This window comes from Falco biarmicus, chromosome Z, assembly GCF_023638135.1.
Source record: "Falco biarmicus isolate bFalBia1 chromosome Z, bFalBia1.pri, whole genome shotgun sequence".
Classification (NCBI taxonomy): Eukaryota; Metazoa; Chordata; class Aves; order Falconiformes; family Falconidae; genus Falco; species Falco biarmicus.
In genome coordinates this window covers 48659989-48686277 of record NC_079311.1, presented here as the reverse complement: position 1 = coordinate 48686277, position 26289 = coordinate 48659989, and the positions used below count along the sequence as shown (strand labels likewise).

The window sequence follows — 26289 nt, the reverse complement described above, 5'->3', positions numbered from 1 at the left end:
TTGGCCACTTTTTACACAAAGAGAAAAGAGGGAAAACTGCAACCACATAAGACCACACAAGCACACAGAGCAGAAGATGCACCTCCTCTTCTCCAGTGAACTTGCTGCAGGTCAGAGATGCCCACAACTCACAATGAACTACATCACCTTTAACTGAATTCTGTTTCAGGACACAACACAAATAAATTCTCAGACATACTCATTACTAGAAGCTTGCCGAAAGTCAAATGGCTATAGCCATGAGAGTCCACCTTCATATGCCAGTTGACCGTAGTGTGCCACAGGTTTGAAAGCTTCTTGAGATACAACCAAAGTCTCCACTCTTTCATTGCTCCACAACTGAAAGACTTATCAATTTACAATGTCAATGAGATGAGAAACAGAAACAACTTAAGCTACACAATGATCAAACAATCAACCAATTTGCCAAGCTGTACCAAGGTTGTTTGAAGTGCTAACCCTTTGCAGACACAGTCTGAATGGCAATCATGGTACAATTTCAAGCTATATAGTAGGTTTTGCAATTGCTCACATCTTATTGCATAGAAATCACCAGCTATTTGGCCTTCATCTTGGATCAACTGTATGGTTTCCACTTCCAGCAAATCTTTTAAAAATGGGATAAGCACTCAATGCCATACAAAGTTCACAGAATCCAAATCCTCACCTGCTTGAATAACTGAATAATCCTACCCCACCAAGGACATTGTTGGAGAATGTGAGAAGGCCAAGAATTGAAACCCAAGCACTGCTTTGTCAGAGGGAAGATATTTACTAGCCAGGCCAAATCACAGATATTAGCAAGACAACTCAAGTCAGGAGGCAACATTCAAACAAAACACCATAAACTGAGAAGAAATAGCTATGTCTTCAAAGCAAGGCTTAGTTATTGAAAAAAACCCACAATCTATACAACAAGCTCAACTACAAATCTTAAAAGTGTTTCTTCCGTCTTCAACAGATGAATGTCAAAACGATGAATGTGAGAGCTGGAAACCAACTAAGGGTATAACCAGTCAGCCTAAAAGCCACTAAGAGTGAACAGCTTTAAATCAATAGATCTAGAAGTAATGAATTTAAGACAAATTCCACAGTTCAATCTTCTTCAGGTACCAAAAGACAGAGATAGATGAGATATTAATGAAGAAACCACTCTTTTTAGTGACAGGAGTGCCACTGGCAGCAGGAAGAACGACACTATTTCTTGAGATAAAAATCTCCTTCTTTCTCACAGGGCAGGTCAGTATTAGAGGTGCCAAACCTTGTTCACACATTAAGTGAAGCCCAACAGCAAATACAAGTTTCATTGCTTGTGTAAATGATATTAACACTCCAACAAACATCAGTGCTTTCAAGAACCAGAAAGGGATCGGGGACAAAGAAATAAGGTATGCCTAATCATAAAAATAGCTTGGATGTCAGCAGGCTCACCAACATCAACAAAAGGAAGAGTGCTAGAGTGGAAATTCTAGCCTCTGCTATGCTCAGCGTGGCATACTGATTCACTCATTTCTCCAGGCCTCAAATTGCCATTAGTAATTTGGAGTGCTTCTTTTCACCACCTTGAACGTGCTCTGCTCTGCTTACAGAGCACAGGCTACTGCCAGCTAAACACTAACCACCTTAACAGTCCTCACTTGGATGGAACACTAACGCCTTGATGCCCCTGTAATTGTTAAATACAGGGATTTTCATCAGTTAGCAACTAGGTTTTTGTACTTTAACAACTGACCTGCCATTCCACATCTGTTTAGACATGTAAGGAGACATGGTGACAGGTTCTCTGACCTGGTATTTGTGCTGATGCCAAGTCAAATCTCTTCAAATGCTTCTTTTATTTAAGAAAAGATGATCTTCCAGCCCTTGCTATCACTGCATGCCACTGAACAGTATCTCACAGAACACTTCTTCCTTACATCGCTCCTCTACACAGTGCACTGGAATAACCCCTCAAACATACTTACATGTTCAGAGTACTCTGTACAGCCAAGTGAAAGGCAAGGTAGATGCGATTAAGTTACTGTGACCAGATGCTTATCAACATAATGGAAAGCAAAACACCCTAAAACTCCTTTGTAGGGATCCAGTGCTTCCTAATCCCAGGTTTTCAAATAAGATTGCCAACACATTTCCAAAATAGCTTCTCCAGGCCGCTGAGAAAGTATTCTATTAGAGTTTCACGCCTGCACACTTAACTGTTCAGTCATAAATGGTACCTGGACAAGGAATTTGGAGTAAGACTTCCAGAAGACAGCAAGGGCATCATGCATATACTCACAACAGAAAAAAGAAGTATTTCCAGTTTTCCAGAAGTGAGGTCACTTGGACTATTTACTCATCCTGCTGCGTAAGTTTGCATTAATTTTCCTTCTGAGTTATTAGTAATTAAGTCCTTTTTAATCTGTATATTTTGGACAATGTGATCTTGTACTAAAGGAACAAATAAATGTGCTATTTGACAGTGCAAGTGCAGTATTAAATATCCTTAGAAGTAGACAGGGTCCTTGTTAACTTTGCTTCAATAAAAAGCTTCCTAAAACCTGTTTCCTTTTTGTTTCTTTAAGAAAATGCAGAAGCAATTTGTATTTACAGCTTAGTTCCTGCTTCCAAAATACCCCTTTAACTTTTTCATTATTTTTATGGTGGATATAAATGGCACCAAATTGTCAAATCACAGCTCTTTTCTATGCTACCTATACAAATAGGTCTGATTTCTGGCAAGCCATAAAACAATTATGGCTGAATTCCTGTAGCCCTTTGATATCCTAGCTTGGCTGTAGGGCTTCAAAGCCATCTTATGGCAATGCTAAAAATCTAATTTCCAGAAGACAGAGAGGAAATAAAAGCATTTCAATTCCCACATGTTCAAACACGAACACACCAAAATCTTAGCACTGGGATGACCATGTTTGAAAGGAAAGTGATTTAGCACAAACATGAACAAGTAAGATACAGCAACAGTTTAAATCAACACTGCTTCACAGAAGGCAGAGATACAGGCAACTTCAGAAAGCAGGGGAGGGAGCATACTACACCTGCCTCTGATCCCCCAATACTTACTGCAAGTTGAGAAGCACATTCTCCTGCTTAATTGTTCAGCTCTCTCCCCTTCTTGTATGGATAGCAAAGAAAGGGGTGGGAAATAATCATAAATAGTAAAAGGAAATTGTGAAACTGCCTAAGCATGCAGAAGCAGCAAAGACAGTATCTTTTGCTTTAAGGGAACTGATATTGCCAGCAACAAATTACAAATACACTGAAAGTCAACTATCACAGGTGCCTGGGGATTTATATAGCTACATTTTATCTCTGTGTTATTATTTATATTATGAAAGGGTCCTCGCCTCATGTAAGCAGGGGAAGATAGCTCTTGCTGTACCAACGTGGTTTCTGATATCCATGATACAACTCAAGAGAGGCAAGGGGATGACACTATAACCCCTTCAAATAACACCAGCAATGCTTTTGCCTCTTTAGTGACGGGGAATTTGAGAGGTGAAACTGAAAAAATTGAAGACTGATGACTGTATTTCTTTGTACGAAAGAAAACTCCCTGTCAGCCAAGGAAAACTATCAGTCTAATATAATATGCAATGGTTGAAAGACACAAAAAATCCAAAACACCTTTAAACTCTTTGCTCATTTCAAGTGCCGGTTGTTTTTTGGTGGAAGGCTGAAGAAAATTTTGCCAGTAATTCCTACCATGAGCAGGCACACACAAATACACACAGTCAATATTAAATTAGAATCATGGACTCTCTATTCTAGAGTTACCCTATGTATAAACGATGTGCATGCCCACATGTCCATTTTTTCTCTTCACAGAATGAACTCACATGCTCTAGAGGTGCCACATAAAATTAGCATTGTGATAAACAAGCCTGTAACTTTAAATCCTACCTTTTAGAACCAGGCATCAACCTGGTGATCTCTAGCAAGGAAAAGAATCAGTCAAAATTTTTTTAAAAATTAGAGTAACCTTTAATCTAAGCCTTTTCCTGATTCACCCCCTCTTCCCATTCTTCGGTAGCACTTTTGAAGAAACATGTTTCTCATTATCATTTAAAATCTTGCACACTTTTTATGAAGTCCACTGTTCTTAACTTTGACAAGGAAAAATTGAAAAAAGACTTTTAATCCCATACCTGACCATGGCTGGAAGGCATTTTGTACTTATACTCTAGTCCTAATTTGCAGTTAAACATTGGGCCCCAACACTGGCTTTGCAAAACTACTATACATACAGTTTAAAGACCAGTTATGCAAGATTAATGTACAGTACAACAGGCTGCAGAAAGTGTATGAAAGAAAAAAACCCTCTAGGGAGAGCAGGGAGAAGGAAAAAGCCTTATCTTCAGTACCTGACTGCATGTTAGCCTTAACCACCCTTACGGGCTTCACTGTTTTTCATACAAAGATATAGATACCAGTTTTCGTTTATTGAATAGTTTCATTTTCAAATAAAGAATGTTCCAGAATTTTGCAGAGTTTATATTAAGTTACTGAAGCCTCAAGGCAAACATACTGAGCTAATCATTGCTTTAGATTTCAAAATCTACTGTTAAAGTAAAAAAAAAAAGCTGGTTATACCTATAAAATTACAATACATACAAACACATTTACAAGCTACACGCTAGCTACATAGCTTAACTTAATATTTACATATCAAATATTTCATTAAAAATGCATTGAACAACCAGAGGTTACCTCAGATTTTAATCAAGAAATTACTGTTCTCTACACTTCAGGACAGACCACAAAGGAAGAAACAGAAAACAAAATGTGAAATTTTCCGTTGTCTGGACACACAAACTGACAAATTCCCAGATTTAAGCTGCTAACAACAACAACAAAAAAAAAAAGCCCACCAAAACCATTTAAATATTCCACCTGAAACATAGATAGATACTTTTGACTGTTCACTTAAAATGTCAATCTAGAATTGATTTATTTTTATTAGTTTATTAGTATTTAAATTCCTGTAAAATTGCAGTTCAGGCATTAAGACAGAAATGTAAGGAAATATCCCTGCAGACTAAGATCAGTAGACCAGTACAACTAAACTTTTGTTAGCAAACCTGAAAGACCTACAGTGGTTGTTTAACTTTGCCTTTACTATATCAAAAATTGAAGGAAGTCACCTAACGTAGATCTGCTTCATAGAAACCAGTTCATTTCTATTTAGTTTCCAGGCAATGGAAAGGATAATGAAAACAAATAATTCAGTGTATTTGACAAAATTTACTTTGTCAAATAATAACTTCTATTCTCATGTACACTCAGTGAAGACATTTAGTTTGTTTGGAAATAATTTTGTAAGTGAAAAATAAACTTTCTGCTGTGGGATGAGTCAACATTGAACAATAAAGCTCAAAGCAAATACTAAAAATAATTTATGACTACCATTTTAAGAACAGCCTTTGATTAAGTGCAACATCCAACAAAGACTTTCTGTTTTCTAAAGCACAGGATTTCAAACACAGCAGGTGTAGGTACATCACCTCAACTTAAAATGCTGGACAGCTACAGAATCCACACAGAAACAGTGTTCCATGTCTATGGAACAGTCAGTATTTGTAAAGTGTGAGTGTGTGCACATGCACCTACATGTTTTTGTTTGTGGTGGGTTTCTTAAGTTTAGTCTCTTTGATGATTGAAATGATTGGGTCTTTGCTCCTAGGTGTTGTAACTGGATTCACACAGAACAATCTGCCCACCTGGGTCCAGCCTGAAGACCACAGGTCACTGCTGCTTCCCGGGAGTTAATCACCCCAGGACCAAAGCAGGTTCTACTTCAAGACACAGCACCATGAGAGCCTTTTTCAGTACCGCCTCTACGGCCTTAAGGATGGCCAGAGTGACTGGCAGCGCTGCCAGCCACTCACTGGAAGTGCAGTGCTTGCACAGCACAGCAGTGCCTGCGGAAGCAAACTGAGGCGTTGTACTGTTGGGGGGTACCTTACTCGATTTAGGTTCAAGGTTTGGTCTTGGTGTATTTGCACAGGACTGCCAAGGCACCCAAACAACCTGGATGGAGTTGCTTCAAAGTAATTTACACAGGAATACCCTACAGCATTTTTCGTCAGCTCTAAGTAGCTTCCTTAAAAACAAAAAGTATCTAGGGAATATCATCGAGAGGACAGTACTGAAGAGTAACAAAAGCCAATATCCTTATAAGAAAGTATGCTAGGTAAATACAGAGTCTGGTTTGAAGGCTACTATGCCCCCATGCTTTCATGGAGGAGACAGAAGAGGCTAAGACCACAAGATAGAGAACACATTTATGTGTTCCAGTTGCCTTTATATTAAGCAAGAGAGTACACCAGTTCTCACACAAAGACCAATCTTAAAATATTTACAGTCCAGTCAAACTTCCTAAAGTATCCCTAGCTTTTAGATAAGGACGTGCAATTGTATTACTGTATTGCTGTTTCTATTAACCTAACTGTAACGAATTACTGTGTAGGCTATCTGTTATGGGTAAAATACTTCTTGATGAGAAGACATTAGAGCAATATTCTGCAGAGTTAGGCTAAAACATAGCTCAAATGAAAGGGACAAAAAAAGCCGCACCAAATTTAAGAAGTTGGATTTTATGTTCTGGAGTATTTGCTAGATACAAACAGGAGCATTTACAATACTAACAGACTCACAGTAACCACACACTTCACAAACTAGTGACAGCCAGACAAAGAAGTAACAACTTCAGTGTCAAAAAGCTTTTAAGTCTTAATAGCGCAGGAATTATATCACAGATGAGAGAAAACCTTTGCAGCTCAAAGAGGCATAACCTTAACAGTAGCTGCATCAAAACAGATGAGGAACTTTCACATATCAAAGAGGAATTCACAAGCAGTTTGAATCTAGTGCAGCACACAAAGAAATTTAAGATTTTATTTTAAACAAAAAGCTAAGCAGAACGGTATGGTTACAAAATACACTTTTTGGTTTTTTTCCCCCCTCTCAGACCATATATATGTCCTTTCCAGATACTACTCTCACCATTAGATTCTGTCTTTATTCCTTGCTCACTATTTTTGAGATGACTGAAGATTACCTGTTGGGGTTTATTTTTATTTTGTGCAAAGCCAGTTAACTACACAAGTACAACTGTACTTCCACCCTCTGGCTAGCTACTAAATTTTGGGAACAATTTGCATAAATGCTTTCAGCAGTCAAGTCTTCAAATGCACCAAAACATTTCCACAGCCCTCCTCACCATTTCTTAAAAACTCCAGTGCAGATCTCATGTGTGTTTATCTGCTGGCAGCAGATATCCACCTCTGCCTCCCTGCCAGCCCATCCATCAGAGAGCAGGTTGCTGGATAATCTCTCACACATTGCCTGTGGCACACAGGAGCCAGTGTCTGAAGCCTGGTGTGAGTTCAGTCAGTGCTCAGCAAAACAAAGCCTCCAAGCCCTGGGAAAGCTCAGAACACGGCAAGCGAGTGCGTATTGGGTGCAGGTCCTCCATCCTGAGCAGTACCTCCAGTTTCTAAGCTGTCCCCTAATGAAAGACGGCAACTGGATATTGGCTGGAAAAGGCTGGGCATTGGATCTGGCTAAAAAAAAAAAAAAACCAACTCTGTGCTTATTAGCATCTATTTATTACCCAAGTAGAAATTTACCTTGTCAGAGAGGCAAAACATACCAACATTGCCTCAAAATATAGCACAAGGACATGCTGTTCTTTCAAAAGTGAAACATCTTCATTTTTATACTTTTAGAAGTATTTAAAGAAATACTTTGGAATAGTTCCCAAAAATTTATTTTCATTTAGATCTTTTCATAAAAACAGATCTGAGATTGATTTCTGTCCCACTAATATGACATACACATTTCAGTATATTTCTCTTTCACACAGTTTTATCTACCCTTGCAGTAACATTAAATCATTTTGAGTCATCAAGTGTGTCCAGAAATACTGTGTACCTCCACGTTGGGCAAGCAAAATAAGGAGGAAAAAAAAAAAAGAAATTAAAGAAAAACTCCACAAAAAAAATCATCAGGCAGTATCCCAATTAAAAAAGCTACCTTTGAATGTTATGCCAGACCTGTGCATCTCTATGTTCAGAATACATAAAATTAAGTTCAATCCACCTCTCCTGCTTTTCAGTAAAGCATGACATTAGTGCTGTGACAACTTAAAAACAACCATCCTGTAAATGGTTCTACCAAGCGCTTCAATAAAATATTCACTCGGAATTTGCATTGTATAAGATGAAATAGGCAAATATTTTTTACTGTCATTTATAGAGCCTGGTGCTGGATCACAGAAGGAATTCAAATGTTATTTACCCATTTAATACTTCTCAATGAGAATTCCTCAAGAAAACTTCTGCCCTCCACTACCAGAAAGGCTGCTCTGACTAACAGCAAGTGTTTTTGGAAGTGCCCTTCTTCCCCCCCCACACATGGAAAACACCACGGTTGCTCACCTCCAGGCTCACAGCATCAAGTAGTTTGTCTCAATTGAATCTCAGCACTAGTCCTTTCTGGATCACTTGCCCTTTAAAATTAAATTAGCACATGAAAGGTAAAATAATGTCTTCCTACAAGTATACAAAGTCAGTCCCCTATTTCCCTTACAGTCCTACAGATGCAGAACACCTTGTCTGCCAACTGCTCTTTCAAGACTATGTTATGTTCACATTACTTCTATCTAGGACAAGCAAAATGATTAGTGTCTCATTGAGCCTGGTGGAGTTTTTTTATGTACAAGCTTTAGAAAGGTAGGCACAAATAGTAAATTTAGACTTACTACAAACCACTCAGTATCCTATATCCTATATTCATCAGCAAAATCAATCCATCTCACATTTCTTGTTCAGCTATGCTTTTTGTTGTTGTTGTTGTTGTTGTTGTTGTGTATAATAATGCAGTTTGCACTATAATCTCTGCCATCATAACCACCTAAAACCAGAAATACCTATCTTGGTATTTGCCCTCACGAGCAAGCTTCCATATGAAAAATACATATATCCTACTGTATGCTTTTTTACACTAATTATGGACAAGTTACTGGGACCATACAAAGGCAATTCATACGCAACAGCTGCTGAGAACAGATCTGAACCATACTTAAAAAAAGAAAAAAGATATTTGATCTATCATTTACTTGATGTTACAGCTGCTGAGATCTCTGTTCCACAGCGTGCCACAAATTTTAAAATCAAATGAATCCAGCACCACTGGGCTTGTGCAGATGGCTCAAAGGAACAAACCTGAAGTCCTCAAAGAGAGCCCAAGCCAGAGCCAGTGCAGGAACCCAGCATGGGATTAATGGCATACAGCCGGTAGCTGGCAAGCAAGGGAGACAGTTCAGCACAGATGCTCTGCCTAGGAGCACCATCACAAGGATAGTGATGAGAAACTCTCTGATGGCTGACTCTGCCTAGTGGTAACAGAATATTATCCACTAATATTAAGTAAATAGCTCTCCAGAAAGAAGTCAACAATTTTTTTAACAGGTACTGAACAACAGGTTTTATCTAGCAGCGTACATTTTCAAAATTTTCTACATTGCAAAAAATCTGTATTTTAGCTCTATCCTTTAATAGTAGACAGTATAACACATTAATTATAAGTTAAATAGCCATACAGAGATTTAAGTCAGCATACAAAGGTTTCTAAATACCAGTCTGTTCTTCCTCCCCTTTATATACACTAGAAAGCATAGCAAAAAAGCCAACAGTCATACAAAACCCAAACATTTTTAACTAGAAGCTAAGTGTTTTTGTGACAAGAAACTAATTTTCACGCAAACACATAGAAGTGCTAGAATTTGACTGTTCCTTTGTTTTCATATTTGCCTACCAATCACTACCTGGAAGGAAAGAACAGAATGATGCCACTTAGTTTGAACTAAGTTCTGCTGGTTTAAAGTGCAGGCATCCATCATAAGTATCTCACAAAAATTAATGTAGTTGAACTGCAGCAGCCTACAGACTTCATTCCAGATCAAACTTTTGCAAATTAATCTGTGCTTTCCCCACCTATCAAAAGCATTATCAGCAGGCTTTACAGGTTGCAGCGATCAAGTTGTCAATCTTTTCCACAGATTCTACTAGAACCAGGGACAGAATAACCCTCTCCAACGTCCCCTAAACCTGAATTTAAAAAACAAACAAAAAATCCCCAAACCCAACAACACACCAAAAAACAACCCTAACCATACTGCACTGCTCTGTTATGAGAACAGCCTTCACACCTTGAACTACACCATTTTCCAAGACTTTACAGTTTACTAATACAGCACTGAAGAATCTTAAACGTACTTTATCTCCAGTTGAGACTGTCTAACCTGTAACAGTAAACAATGTTGTTTAGAAATTTCTTACAAGGATAAAGACTGCACAGAATAGAGTAGTAATAATAAAAAGCAATCAAACAATCCAGCTGTTTTCATTTTCTCCAATAAATGCTAATAAATTTGACTGTCTACTGATTTAAACATTCTGAGGTATCTTCCCTCTCATCTTACTAAAGTGATAGAGCTGATCTTACACACAACAATCTGGTTTCCTGTACTTCAAGTGAGTTTTCTTCTACAGCTAGCCAAAAATCTTGCATATGATAGCCCTGAAACTACATTTCATTTCGTACCATCTAAAATCTAGAAGATTTCTAAGCACAGAGTATAAATAATGTAGCTTTAGATAGATGTAGCCCTAGCTTCTAAGAACTAAAAATACTGTATCAGCAATTAAATGCTATTTAAAGTTAACTTAATGTGAAATAAATAACCTGGCTTCTTTTTAAGAGTTAAGAAATTACAGTCAGAACTGACTGGCTGTTCAGACAAATCATCATTTACCCCTGCAGAAATATACTGGCAGAGGGAAGAAACCTAGCAGAAACTAGACATCCCATGCAGAAGAATGAAAAAAGCACACACTGAAGACAAACCACACAAATAAATCACATAAAAAAATGTGCAGGTAAACTTTAAAATCTGTAAGTTCATGACACTGGAGGATGTAGCAGCATTGCTAGTCAGATGTCCTGTCACACTGAGGTACTTACAGACTGTACAGTCACGTACCTTGAGCAAGTGCTCTGCGCCCATTGTTACACTTCAGTCTGCATTTAATTTCATTTCAGTTGAATACAATGCAAGTCTTCGCAGACAGCAAATCATTGCTGATGAAGAGGGGTCATCAGATTTGTGTACTCGTAAACCAGATGTGTACTGCTGTCCTGATTTCAGCTGGGATAGAGTTAATTTCCCTCTGAGTAGCTGGTGCTGTGCTGTGTTTTGGATTTGGTGTGAGAACAATGTTGATGCCACATGGATGATTTTAGTTGTTCCTGGGTAATGTTTATACTAAGTTAAGGACTTTTCATTTTCTCAGGCCCTGCCAGCCAGAGGGCTGGAAGGGCACAAGAGACTGGGAGGGGACACAGCCAAGACAGCTGGCCCCAACCGACCAAATACTCCAAACCATGGAACACCACGTGCAGCATATAAATCTGGGAGGTGAGGTGAGAAGGAGGAAGGTGAGACATTTGGATTTATACCATTTGTCTTCCCAAGTAACCGCTGCACGTGATCTCCTGGAGATGGCTGAACACCTGCCTGCCCATGGGAAGTGGTGAATTAATTCCGTGCTTTGCTTGCGTGCGCAGCTTTTGCTTTACTTGTTAAACTGTCTTTATCTCAGCCCACAAGTTTTCTCAATTTTACCCTTCTGATCCTCTCGCCCATCCCACTGTGGGGGGCCAGTGAGCGAGTGGCTGTGTGAGGCTTAGTCAGTGGCTGGGGTTAAACCATGACAACTGCCCAATCTAGGAATCAAGTCCTTATTACACTGTACACTTCTAAATAAAGCATAAGCATTGGCATTGCATGTCATCGTTTTAGACATGTACCAGGGAAGGGAAATTATTAGAAACACATCTTCCTATACAGGCAGCATCTTACCAAAGCCACCACTTATTTACTGACGCCACTCATGTAAAAATGAAACTTGATAGCTTCTCTATATTCAACTCTTCTAACTCTCTTTGAAAAAGACAGCTGTGAGATGCCCTTGTGATTTGCACTGGGCTGAATTAGGTGTTTTGAAGTGCACTTTCTATGTACTCTCAAAGCTATTCAGCCTCTTGTTAAACTAGTAGCAACACAAAGCCCCAAGAGTTTCTGTTAAACAAATGAAATTACATTCGCTAGACATCAGGAGTTTCATTTGGCCATAGCTGAAATCCACCGAGAAGCAAATCCATTCCCAATAACAAAACAATTTTGCAACTGAAGTAGCAGCACCTGCCCTAAAAGCTGCAGTACCAAGCCTGTATCTGTAAGACCGATAGAAAAAGAAATTCCCACATGCCTATCATACCTAGAGGGTTAGGCTTAGGCAAAATGTAAAAGGGAGAAAAAAAAAATCTAAACAAACAAAACACCTTAGTTCTTACAGGTGTAGCTAAATATCCTACTAAAATATTCAACAGAAAACTGACTGCCTGTTTAGTGATCTTGACCATCGACCTGCACTAGTTGGTACAAAAGTAAAACTCAAAGTCATGGTAAGAACCTGCTTGTGGGTCCCTCACACCACTCAATTTACTAAAATTAATAGTGAAGTCTCTCACTGACTTTAAATGGAGCAGGGAGAGACTTTTTTTTTTTCCCCTTTACACTTAGTATTTAAAAGTCAGCAAAATAATAAAAAACCCTACCTAATCAAGAACATTGAGATAATATTGTACAGCCATGTTCTCCGAAATTTTACAAGACAATATACAAGCTACTAAAGGCAGAAATATTTGCAGTGTGGTCAAGACATTAATAAAATGGGGCTAGGAAAGGAAGGAAAGATTAAGGATCTTCTTTCACTTCTCTTCCACTAATGTGCCTCCTAACACAGTATTTGAAAGCAAATTAAAATAAATAAATAAACAAAAAAAACCACCACACAGTAACCAGGGAAGAACTGCATCATTCCTTCTAATTAAAGTTTGTTCTAAGACATTTCATTCTCATGGCCAGCATATTATCAATATTTTAGGGAGCTTCATGAAGCATTTTCACAGCCAAAATACAAATCACTAGAGATTATTTCAGAATATAGAATGAGATATGCTTTCACAAGAGGATTAAATTGTCACTACAAAAAATTGTCTAAATTTAAACATCCCTTTAAAGCAGCAGGCCAAACATCTCCACGGAGGAACCTAGCTACATCTGGAACTGCACCAATCTGATCATCACAAGTTAAGCAATTGATGCAATCAATTTAGTTCAGTTTTTGCATAATGAATCCAAATGCACAAAAGCAGAATTTGATTGGCATTTTTTCATTTCAAGGCAGTGTATAGGGCACAAAAAAGCCATGACTTTTTTTCCTAAATCAAGAAGTTTACCCTTTAAATAAAATTCTGCATACTATATTAGGGTTTATCTACAAATATGTTTTCCCAAGAAGAGCTTATAAGCAAACTGAAGGATGGTCTTAATGCTGTTTCTACTCTGCAACTGCTGTACACTGAGCACACCAGGAAGGGCACACCCCACACCACTGCTGACCTCCACACCACACTTCCCATGCCAAAATATTCTTACCTTGCCATGGCCCAAAATACCATGGCCTCTGGGACAAGGTTATCTTAAAAAACAAACAGTAAAAAAATGCCAGTGATAATGGGGACTGCATCTTTCAGAGTTTCTTCCTCCTTACTGGATTCCTACAACACAATGGATTCAGAAGAGATTTTGTGACTTTTCTAAGGAAGACTATTCAGAAATATCGCCTAGTTGAATTGTGGGAACAAAATGGGAAAAGCTTTCATATGAGAAAATAAAGAATGTGTTTACTAGGAAGAATTCATCGGCAGCTTTTACAGTAGCTAAGTCTATGTCAAAATGTTCTGGTCTACTGAAGTCTCATGCCGCACTAACACACAGCCTTAACAAAAACAACCAATACTGGAAATGTGGACTTCCTCAAAGAAAGTTACAGTTTGATCCATCCTATAGCAGAATAATGAGCAGTTCCACTTCCATCCTTTGCCATATCATTTTAAAACTTCAACCCAGGTGCAGTAAGCATTGTTCTCCTCAGCTCTGCGGAGGAAAGCAACACCTCCCACTTTTCAAATTACATTATTCCAGTGTCCAAATCACTATTTTCATATTTACTACATTAGCAAGGAAGTATTAGCCCATCCCTTTCTTAATAAGAAAAATGTAGTTTGTCAAAATGCACCACTGATCAATAGAAACTTAACTACTCACGCCATGCTAGCTCCAATGTAGTTTTTTGCATGTACTTAATAATGAGTCATTGAAACACAAGAGATTTATTTCCTTATTCAGCTGGAATACTGTAAGACTAATAATAATCAAAAATCAGCTCCTCTTTTGGAGGCAGTATCGCAGCAGATCAAAACTAATCATAACCTGATGACAAATCTTGTTCCACAGATATGCTTTAAAAATACTGCACTATTTTCTTCACATTGATAATGAAAGGCAAGCAACAAACACTTTGAAATAAAGCTAGAATCTTAGAAATTCTCCATGTCTTAACCAATTTGCACCAGCATCATAGAACAGACGAGACTTTCTAAACAGCCGTATTTCTGATTGCACGATGATTTTGGAGAGCATTTGTCTTGCAAACTCTATTCAAAACTGAGTCTGGCCATGAGTCTGCTTACTTTAATGTGACAAGCAGTCCTGTAGCCCCATAAAATTACTCATGGAAGTCAGATGGCAGGAGCAGCCTATTAAATGGGAGGAAGTACAGGGAACCAACCACTGTGAATGCCTGTATGCTCTACTGTGCAAAGATACACTGAAACACTCCATCACCATAAAGCAAACAGAAAACAATGAAACCGCTGCCAAGCTCAAGTTTTTAAGGTGAGGCCCAGTGAAAGATGAAGGAGACTATTTCTTAGGTCACCTTATCTTTTCGACACCCCTGTTAGTCACCATCGCCTTCCCATCCTATCTATACACACAAACCAACCAACCTGCTCTGCTCTCCACCAAATGCTGTTCCTAGCTATGTTGCCATCTCTAAACCAATGCCAACTTCAGGGTACAGGACCCTGCTTGCTCTGCAGCAATTATTAGTAGAGCAAACACTTGCACACACCTTTGCAAACTCACCACCAACCTCCAGTACTAATTACCAGAATCCCTACTATAGCCAGAACAGATAAGCAAAGCCAGAATTGTAGCCAGCAGTTTATCCAGCTATTCTCATAAACTTGCAAAATGAATGTGCCAAAAATAACTAGTCTCCCTTGTCCCTCTTGACGTTTGGCATGACTATGCCCCTAATAAAAAGTGATCTATCAACAGAAACACATTATGAGCTAATAACAATCACGGTAGCCTATTCATTCGTTATTTTCAAACTGATCATGAGCTCTATAAATAGACTTAATGAATTGAACTTTTCCTAGCAAGCATTTTTACAGCAGCCATTCACAGCATGAATCTAGAGACAAAAAAAAAAAAAAAAAAAAAATATCACTTACCAGAGAACTAAGTGTTATTATGGCTAGTCAGTATATTAGTACTTGTTCTTGATTAATATTGTACACCTACCTCAGCTTGCTAAACCCATGGCCCAGAATTAGTTTGAGAACTTACAAAGTATCTCCAATAAAGTATGCAACTTCAGAAGAAGTGATGGAAAACAAGGTAGTTTGACCAACTACAAGCAAGCATATCATTCTTATTAAATATGCAACACTTAAGACAGCACCCTGATGGCCATCTGAAGTCAAACTATAAGCACTGATTTACAGAGCGCATTTACTTTTGTCAAAAAAATTAAGTGTATTTGTAAATTAGAAAGACAAACAAAATGTTTCCATTTATAAGGCACAGATCACCACCACTCTCCTGAACACTTTTGAATCACAGAAAGAAGTGCTAGGTAATTGATACATGGATTGCTCTTGGCAGCATAATGCTCATCTCTCCCACGGTGACTTCAGGGGCCTGCATTTCCTCACCATCTATTTTTCCTTCATTGCTGTAGTTTTAGAAGGCTAAGCAAAGCCCAGAAGTGAATGGGGTGCTCGCCATCTGAGCTTACACTCTGCAAGATGGGAGTGGCTGCAGCGCTCTCCCATAGTCCAAGTCATGGGCAATCACAGTGTGACAAGTCCCTCCCAGGCTACATAAGCTGGCATGTTTCCCAGCAGTTGCCACATCATGAAAATGGTGCATGCGAATAAAACCCCAAACTAAACACTTTAAAACAATGGCATAAATGACTCCATAACTAAACTCAGCAGCTGGAGACAAAGCACTCCCAGTGGCAAACCGTGCATCTCTCACTTGCAAAAGTCCTAAATTAGCAAGCTCCACATCACACCTAGCAACCGACCTCCAAGTCTGGGCTGCACAGCCATGTCCCCCGAGGCCAGACAGCAATAAATAAATAAAGTATGGATAATAAAAGCATCACAAACACACCCTGTGCAGACAGAGCTTCAAAGTATTAAATGTAGTTTCTACCACTGATTTCAATAGATCATCTAATTCACTGAATATGCATAATGCTATCTCACCTATTTAGGCTACTCAGATGTGTTCTCAGGAGTTTCTCTGCCAAACTATTTGAAATTACTTCAAGTTATGTTTTTTCTGTACAAGAAATAGAAGAAAACAGGAAGAAGACTCCACAGCACAATCTGGGCAATTTAATTCATCAGAAATACTGCAGTATTATATGTGATCCACTGAAAACCCTTTGTGCAATACTGCACTGGTTTACAGTAGATCTAAAAATTGATACTCTGATAGTAAAAGGGAATTAATAACTTATACTTCAGAAGATAATCTTAGCAGCTAAAATACTGCAATTCTTACACTTCATTGCTTAAGGGAAGGAAAATATTCTAGAAGAAACAATATTTGATGTAAAAAAAAGTCACAGCTTGGTATCTTCAAACTGAGGAAAATTAAATCAAAATACGTTTTTACCTTACCACAAAAAAAAAAATTCTCAACACAAAGATTTCCTGTCTTTTGCTCCCTGAACATTCAATTTTTCTCCACTAGCTCTAAGCAGACAGGATTTATGATGATATTGTTTTAAGGAACTGCAGGAGTTCTAGATACCAATAAAAATTACAGATCAAATGAAAGATAACTACTAACCATTGTGTCTGCATAGACAAATAAACCTGCTCACTTCTTATATTTGTACTGTTACCCCTACTAATCCAACTACAATAACCAGGACAGTAAGGGCTCAGAAATCAGAAATGAAAACAAAAGGCTTCTTATACCTCTCCCCCCACAACTTACATGCATACGCACGCACCACACACACCTCAAGAATTTTTCATGTACTCAGGCAGGGGTGAAGCCGTGACGATGAACTACAGAACAAAGCAGAAAGCAAAGCTCTGGGGGGGTCCAAATGCAAGTACCACAACTGGGGCAGGAACACGTTTTCAAGCAGATACTTAGTACATCGAGAGAAAACAACACTAGCCAGAAGAAAGCAACACGTGAGCAAAAACCTTCGGTGGAGACCTATCCTGAGAGATAAGTCAGCCCCATGCCACTGTCCTTGTTCCAGCTGCGACAGAGTTAATTTTCTTCTCTGTAGCTGGTACAATGCTGTGTTTCAGATTCAGCAGGAGGACACAGCAATTAAACCATCAGCATAAGTACTGATTACTCTAAACGAAGAACTTTTCAGTCTTCCCTGCTCTGCCAGTGAGCAGGTGCACAAGAAGCTGCAACAGAGCAGAGCCAGGACAGCTAACCCGAACTAGCCACAGGGAGATTCCACACCACAGAACACCATGCCCGATACAGAAACTGGGCACAGTTGGCCGGGGCTGCCTATCGCTGCTGGGGGACTGATGGCATCAGTAAGCAGGTCATGAGCAGTTGCACTGTATGCCACTTGGGGTTTTTTCCCTCTGGGTTTTATTTCTCTCTCTTTTTCATTACAACTGTTACTATAATATTTTATTTCATTTATTGAATTGTTCTTAGCTGCACCCATGAGTTTTACTTTCTTCCCCAATTCTCCTCCCTGCGGGGGGGCTGCAAGCAAGCGACTGCGTGCTACTTAGCTGCCGGCTGGGGTTAAACCGCGACAGCCACCGACAAGTTAAGAGACCGGGAGGAGCCGGGACCCAGACCCGAGTGGAGACCCCCGAGGGAGCAAGTGCGGGAGCGCGGAGGCGGCAGAAACGAGACCGGAGCCCACCGCGACACCGGGCAGCCCCAAGGGGGGCGGGAAAAGGGCCGCCGGCAGCCCATCACCTCAGCGACGGCCGCTTTTGTTCTGCGCGAAGACCGGCACGGCGCTGTCAGCCGTGCCCGCCCCGAGGCGGCCGGGAAGCGCTCGCCTGGAGGGAGCCGCCGCTACCGGCAGCGCGGCGCCGGCGGGGCAGGACGCCGGCGGCGGCGGGGTGGCCCGCGGCGGGCCCTACCTACCTCTTTTAGGCCTGGGGAAGCTCTCGTGCAGGTGAAAGATGACTTTCTCCACAAAGTGCTGAATGTTGCTGTGCTCGGGTCCTCTGACGAACACCATCCAGTCGTGGGTGAAGCCCTCCACGGTGGGTTTCTTCCTGACCTGGGCTCGGTGTCCCAGCTCCAGCTTCACCTGGACGGCGCCCTGAGGGGGGAGAGGCGGGGAGCGCCGGTGAGCGCCCGAGGCAGCGCGGCCGGGCGGGCAGCCGAGGGGGACCGGCCTCATCGCAGGCGGAGGAGGGACACAAGGGACACAACGGCACCGCACACCCGGCAAGGCACAAAACCAAAAAGGCTTCACCGCAACCCTGCAGCAGAAAGCCGGACCCGCAGGCGAGGGCGTAAGGAGCTCTCGCTGCCGCCCGGGAGGACGCGGGAAGGCGCGGCCACCGGCCCGCGGTGCCGTCCTGCGGGCGCGGGCAGCCGGCGGCCGCTGTCAGCACCGTCCTCCCTTCCCGGCGCCTCCGCGCTCGGTGTCCCCGGTGCGGCGGCAGGAAAGCGGCTCAGGCGACACCCGCCGCCTCGCTGCGGGTGCGTGCGTGCTCCGTGCCGATGCCGGAAGCGGCGGGGAGGTAGCGGGAGGCAGGGAATGCCGCAGGCGAAGACAAATCCCCCGTCACGCCAACCCCTTCCCGGCGGCGAGCACCGGCGGCGCCGGGCAGCGCGGGGGGCTTGGGGCGGGAGGGCAGTACTCACCGAGCTGGCCATGCCTGGGGCGCCGGTTCTGCTGGGGCGCTCGCTCCGGTCCGTCGCCCCCACCCGCAGCGCTAATTCATGAAGACGTGGAGACGACGACGGGCGTGCAGAGAAGCGGCGGGCGGCCGGCGTACATCATCTGCCTCGCTGCTCCCGCTGGATGGCTGGCTGGCTGGCTGACTCGCTGGCTGCCTTGCCTCGCACCACACCGAGCCCGCAGCACCCTCGGCCTCAGCGCTCTCGCCAGCCCCGCCGCCTGGGCGAGTGCCCGCCGCGCATGCGCACCGCCCGCCCGATTGACACCGAGACACAGACATAACAGTGTGCGGAGGGGGGCGGGCACCAGGGCGGCTTGGGCAGCCAATGGCGCTCGGCGGCGCGGCCGCGAGCCCCTCCGCCCAGCCCCGCCCCTCCCCGGCAGCCCTTACAGTAACAGGTTGGGGGGGGGCTGGCAGCGGGGGGGTGCTCGGGGCGGCCCGCGGCGGCGGCGCCGAGCCGTGCACGGGGGTTGGCGGCGCCGTGCCGAAGCGGGAAGGCAGGCTGAGCAAGAACAGCTGCGAGCGAAACGGGCCGGCGCGCGGTGGGGCTGCCTCCCACCCCGCCTCTCCTCACGCCAAGGGCCGCGGCGCCGTGCCCCGCTCCCCTGGCGGAGCCGCTCAGGCAGCGGGCGCGGCGGTCTGGATCCGCCGTTACGAGCGGCGAGAGCCGGTAGCGCCTCACGGCAGCGCGCGGAGTGCCCGCCCGCCGCCCTCCGCCGAGCCTGCAGGAGGCCCCCGGACAAAAGTAAGTGAAAGGAGTCCCTGTGCCCAAGGCACGCTGAGGAGGGGCGGCCTCCCCAAACCGCGGCTTCTGTCCCGCGCACCGAAACAAGCAGACGTTTCTGAAGAGCTCCCAATAAATCCTCTTGCAAAACAAAGGGAGGAAGACAGGAAGGGAATGCCCTAATTGCACGGGTAGGACAGGTGATGGTGGCCAGCAGGTGGGAAATGACAGCCGGGATCATTTAACACGTATTTGTAGCACCGACTGCTACTTCTAACATTAATGGGCCGATACTCTCTTGAAAAAAAACAAATACTAGCTCAACAATTTCCATATCCCTTCCATACTGTAAGAGATAACATGCTGATTCACGCCACAGGAATATGCTGGTGAGGAGCAGCAAGTGATTTACTAGGAATGACTAAATCACAGTACTGATGCTTGTGAGGTATTTTCCGACAAACATAAAATCGTCCAAAATTGTCTATATTAAAATTTTGCCACACCGAAAACCGACTCTTGTCTGTTTGATAATTACATTTTTGCTAATTTTCTGGTGGCAGTTAAAACTCACTGATCCCACAGCCAACGCAGCCATCCTTCCCAGCAGATGCACGCGTACACACTGACACGCGCCCCTCGGGCGGCCCAGATTTCGCCGAGAGATGGCGCGCGGCGTCCTTGCGCTAATGTCCTCATTTGACCTCTCCGCATCCCCATCCTCTTGTCTTTTCGCTTCGGAATGAGAAACGCACATTATCGAAATTCTAGCATAATTTAATACTTCCTTCAAAGGTGCTGAGCTGTATCTTATTTTTTCCCAAAGACGGTGTAAGTATCAGTAATAACACCTCAAAAGGGTGAATACCATTTGTAAAAATTGCACAAGTCATAATGCAGATCAAATAGTTCACATATCTTCAACTAATCTTGCATTGAGCTAGCCAGCAAGCCAGCTGGCATAAGAACTCCTGCTCAGCCCATAAACATCAAAGCTGATTCTGGTAATTTTAAAACTTTGTACGTGCAAGATAAGTAGAAAAAGATACTGACACTATTTACTAGGCTAAGGATTATGCATATGAGTGAGGACAGCAAGGTTGGACCACTACTGCACTTAATGCAGTGGACTTCCAGGTGTCGGGGCCCAGCTGAGCTGAGCTGCTCTTCTCGAGTGTTAAGTCACTTAAGAGACTTGTAAGGACCAAGAATAGACCATCTAGAGCTTTTAACTGTCTAAATCATGCTAGTTTCATTGGAAATCATGACTCTTAAGCATTTTTGAGTCAATGAGAGATTTTGATGTTCAGAAAACACTAGAAGTACTCAAATGCAAAAATAAAAGCATCGATCTAAGTTGGAATATTTCTACTTCTTGTCCACCTCCTTCCAGCTTTTTTTCTTCTGCAAAGATTTGAATTAGTCTTACTAAGTTTGTTCTGGAGATCATTATTACTTGATATCATTTTAAACCTCTGCCCTTTTAAATTTATTTCTCCCTCTGTATAACCACACAAATGATTCATAGCTATAGCTAGACAGAAGTCACAGTGGGCGTGATCCTGAATGATCACTTGCTGGGTTACAGGGTAGAGGTGGAAGCAGGTCTGCAAAGATGATTACTATCTTGCAGGGTAAGAGCCATGATGACATTTTTATACAAGATATACTTGTACATAGATTTATTTATTGATATGCCCTGCTGCCCTAGTTTCAGCTGGGATAGAGTTAATTTTCTTCTTAGTAGTTAGTACAGTGCTGTGTTTTGGCTATGATGTGAGAACAATATTGATGGCACATGGATGTTTTTAGTTGTTGCTGGGTGATGTTTATACTAAATCAAGGACTTTTCAGTTCCTTGGGCCCTGCCAGCCAGAGGGCGGGGGGGTGGGGGGCACAGAAAATTGGGAGGGGAGACAGCCATGACAGGTGACCCAAGCTAGCTAAAGAGATATTCCATACCATATGACGTCATGCTGAGTATATAAACTGGGGGAAGAAAAAGGAAGGGGGAGACATTTGGTATTATGGCGTCTGTCTTCCCAAGTAACTGTTACGCGTGATGCGGCCCTGCTGTCCTGGGGATGGCCGAACACCTGCCTGCCCATGGGAAATGGTGAATGAATTCCTTGCTTTGCTTTGCTTGTGTGCACAGCTTTTGCTTTGCCCTTTTTTCCTCACCTTTCCATTTTGTTATTATTATTATTGTTATTATTATTGTTATTGTTATTATTATTGTCCTTACCTCTTTATTCTGTTTAAATTATTAAATTGTTCTTATCTCAACTCTTGACTTTTTATATTCCTTTCCAATTCTCTTCCCCATCCCTCTGAGTGAGGGGGAGTGAGCAACTGGCTGCGGTGGTGCTTGGTTGCCGGCTGGGGTTAAACCACAACACCTGCTTTTCTCAGAAGGCTGTAAAGATATGATTTAATTTCTTTCTTTCCTCCTGATATACTAATTTCTGAGAAAGGAAGGGTTCTTTTAGGCCTGGCAGCACCAAATGTATGTACTGCAAAAGAGAACAAATCAGATGAGTGAGAAAATAATTGTCTTTTGTCTCCACAAAGTGTGTGCCTCTGTGTTCCTGCTGGCTTTTATGCTGAAGTCAAGAAACCAATGTCCCTTCTGAACCTTTGGAGATTTGTCCTGAAAGCCACAAGGCTATAATCTCTTTGGTGATTGTCCTGTTACTTTATGGTATCTTTGGCATCATTTTTGTTTTACCAGAATTAGAGTGTAGATAAGCAGAACAGCTTTTATAGTCAGGCTACTTCAAAAGAGAAGTTTTGGTAACAGCGTAGTCAAATAGAGTACGTCTTAGGTTTTTAATAGTAGCTCTAATACAGCTGGTGACATCCGAAGCCATTTAGCAAGACAGAAGGTGTCCAAAAGGTAAAGTCTCTACTACACTGTAGGATTATGGTTGCTGGATTTTTAATTTTCACTGATAGAGGAAACAGGAAATAAGAGTGAAAAAAAAGTCTTCCACTGAAGGAAGGTATTTTTTCTTCAGTATGTGTCACAGTTGAGAATAAGATGAAATAAGGTTGTCAGCAAGCAGAAAATTCATTTATTCTTAACAGATACCATTGAGACAATTCTGTTTCCCAGAATCCCTTAAATGGCTGAGTTTTCTGGCATAGACTCACACTCCATACTCATCTCCCTAACCTAGGATTCTACAGGAAGAAATGGAACTGGGTAGTCCTCTGGAGTCTTTCAGTGCTGATTTTTATTTCTTATGTATGTGGACAAAAATATTTTCCTCTTGACTTGGAACAGAACTGAATCAATATAAGCTGCTTTCCTATGTTGCACATCAGTGTAACAGGGTAAATGCTTCTATTACCTAATTTTTTCATTCTAATAGTCTTCTTAACAACTTAACTGAGACCACTCAGTTGAGTAATAATTACTTAAAAACATCTGCAGATTCAGGCTCAAATTTGGAAAAGAGAGTTTTTTAATATATGTCAGTTGTGAAGCAATGTTGATTATTAAACAAAAAAAATATTAAAATACCACTTGTATTCAGGCTGAAGGGGTTGTGATGCAATTACAGCCATTTTAAAATTACCAGTTTCACAAACTGTAAATACAATCTTTGGCTGACAGGAGCAGAATCAAAGAACAATCTTAAGCTGGTTAAGTGACAAACTGTTGCAACTATTTCCTTCATTTTGGATTAACAGTTAAACATTCTTTGATCTCATTACAGCAGATGGCTGCAATTATGTGCATATGAAAGTGCAAAGACCCTGGCTTAAAGAACTACAAAGTTATAAATGTGAAGGCAATTTTCTAGTAATACTATCCAGTACTGCTAAAACAGCATTTACAATAGAATAATTATACAGTTGCTGGAAAATAAGAGACATTTGAGTCATGCTCATTAATGTATTTAACTACCTAAAGGTTTATGTAATCAGCTCCTGCGATGCTGAAAACACTTGCACATTTTGTGTCTGCTGAAATAACTGATGTAGCTGTAGGCTTCCCAGCAGGCACTAGTTCCTATGTTCAGACACGTTCAGACATACCTACGTCATAGAATCATAGAATCATTTAGGTTGGAAAAGACCTTTAAGATCATTGAAGCAACTGTAAACCCAGCACTGCCAAGTCCACCACTAAACCATGTCCCCAAGTGCCACATCTACAAGTCTTAAGTATCTCCAGGAATGGTCCCTCTACCACTTCCCTGGGCAATCTGTTCCAGGGCTTGTCAACCCTTTCAGTCAAGACATTTTTCATCACATCCAATCTAAACCTCCCCTGGCGCAACTTGAGGCCGCTCCCTCACATCCTATCACATGCTGTGAAGTGTGCTGCACAGATCCCAGATCCCTGACTTAGAACATGAGTCAATATTTCTGCTCAATATGCATCTAACTCTGGAAGAGCACAGCTGAGTTAGTGCAGCATTGCACCCGACCTAACAAGAGCTAGTTTTCATAGATATACTGTTGGTGATTCCACACGTGCTGAAAGGAATTGCTGCCTTTATTGTCTTCTTACATGTTGCAGATATATCACAAAAAAGGAGGGTGTTTCCCAGCTCACTTGGACACATTGAATTGTCGTCAGTGTTTCAAACACAGCTGTTTTAAATTTCCATTTGAAGTTCAAATTAAAACAAACAAACAAACAAAAAAAGTAACCCAAATATATGAACCGACTTTTACATGGGCCTTGTCTTTAAATGTTTCAAAAAAACAACTAGCTGATGCAGCTAATATTCTGGCTATAAAGAAAACCACAGTGCCTTTTAAAAATATCATCAGTCTGAATTTCTCTGTATCTGAGATCTTTTAATTTCCTTATGCAGACAACATATAAAATCATAGCCTATTCCTGATCCAAGTCAGATACTTCGACTACAATGTTAAGATGCTGGTCTGAACTAGAGCCAAAACTTAAAATAAGCCTACAGCTTATCTTACACATACAACAAGGAATATGTATAAGATGCTTTGTAATGCCACTCTGGCTGCCAGCAATTAATGGCAAAACACCCTCTCTGTATTGGCTTTTTTTTTGAGTTGGCTACATAGGCTGAACAAATGCCAAGCAGCCTGGGCCAAGTGTGCACCTGTTTCGAGGTTTTATTTGCTTGCCCATTTCTAATCACAAACCAAACAGAAAATAAGCACTTTAGTTAGTAACGTATTAAAACCCTAGACAGTATAAAAGATATTTAAGAGCAAGAGCTGTATGTTTTAGGAAACCATATAAAATAGTTTATAACTCACCACCAGCCACCTCAGAGGGATGTTGTAATGACAAAAGATAAATGCAAAAAAGGAGTCCTGGCTATGCACAGTACTACAGAATAAAAGGTAAAAAAAAAAAAAAAAGATGTTTAAAGGCCTCTAGGGACACATAAGGAAGTCTGTTCAAGGTGGAAAGTCTTGTTGAAAGACCTACAAGGAAGTATTCAGTGGGATTTTTTTCCTCACAATGGTCCATCCCCTAGAGGAAATCCTCCTGTTAGGCAAAGAAACAGTCAAATTCTGTAGTCAGTTTCGGCTTGTGTAATGACCAAGTTCAGAGAACCTGTTCTAGATTTCCACGATAGCCGGGACAGAGTCCCCCACATATGCAAAGGAGCTATTCAAGAGTAACTTCACTGAAATCAGTGTTCTTGGTTCTTGGCCTGACAGGAGATTTCCCAACTGGAAATCAACCAAAGAATGTAAAGGAATTACATGACTGTCCTCACTCTGCATCAGGTTCTTGTGCTGGCCACTGTATTAGTTACATAAATTGACCATTATCCAAGATAGCAGTTTATGCATAAGATGACCAGTATGTCCTGGTCATAGACTACTTGGCTTATGCTATAGCTTGGTTACAGGAGTATCAGAAAGGCTGAGTACTCTTCCTTCACACTTTCTGCTGCGAGAACCATAAACCAGCCACATCTTCCTTATTCTCAGTATCAACAGAAAGTGAGTGAGAAGCTAGAATGATGTGGGAAAAAGCAGAATCCTTTATCAGTGACAAGTACTCATACGACCACAGGCTCTTAGCTGTCCTCATCTTTAATGAACTCATGCTTATGCCATCATTGTGACTCAGAAAGTAGTTTTAGCCTGACTTTTACGGATAGGGAATTGAAACAGAGATTAAATTACTTGAATAAGGACAACAAGAAAAGGCATGAAGTGGGGAAAGCAGTTAAACCCAGTGAGGACAAAGCTTGGCCCTGAAAAAAATTAAGAAATGGGGGGGGGTGGGGAGGGGGGGGGGCAGGGAAGTGCAAACAAAGGTAGTATGGGAGAGCAGAGACTGAAATTCACAGCTCGCTCAACAAATAATAAGAAATGCTTTGACAAATGGGGAATTTTAAAGAACATTGCAA

The 26289-nt window shown here is 41.6% G+C and overlaps 1 protein-coding gene across 3 annotated transcripts in view; it reads right to left on the bottom strand.

Moving 5' to 3' along the window:
- The window catches only part of MLLT3 (MLLT3 super elongation complex subunit), a 138654-nt gene extending 119190 nt beyond the window's left edge, over positions 1–19464 (bottom strand). Inside the window, exons 1-2 of one of the 3 annotated variants that reach the window (XM_056325078.1) lie at positions 19160–19464; positions 18428–18608 (exon numbers count right to left, since the gene is read on the bottom strand). In XM_056325078.1, coding sequence (XP_056181053.1) covers positions 18428–18608; positions 19160–19171 — 193 coding nt within the window. In that variant the 5' untranslated portion in view covers positions 19172–19464. Of the gene's footprint in view, positions 1–3060; positions 3097–18427; positions 18609–19159 lie in introns of those variants that run through there. The other 2 variants (XM_056325080.1, XM_056325079.1) reach the window with 2 other exon arrangements.
- Between the last annotated feature and the right edge of the window lie 6825 nt (positions 19465–26289).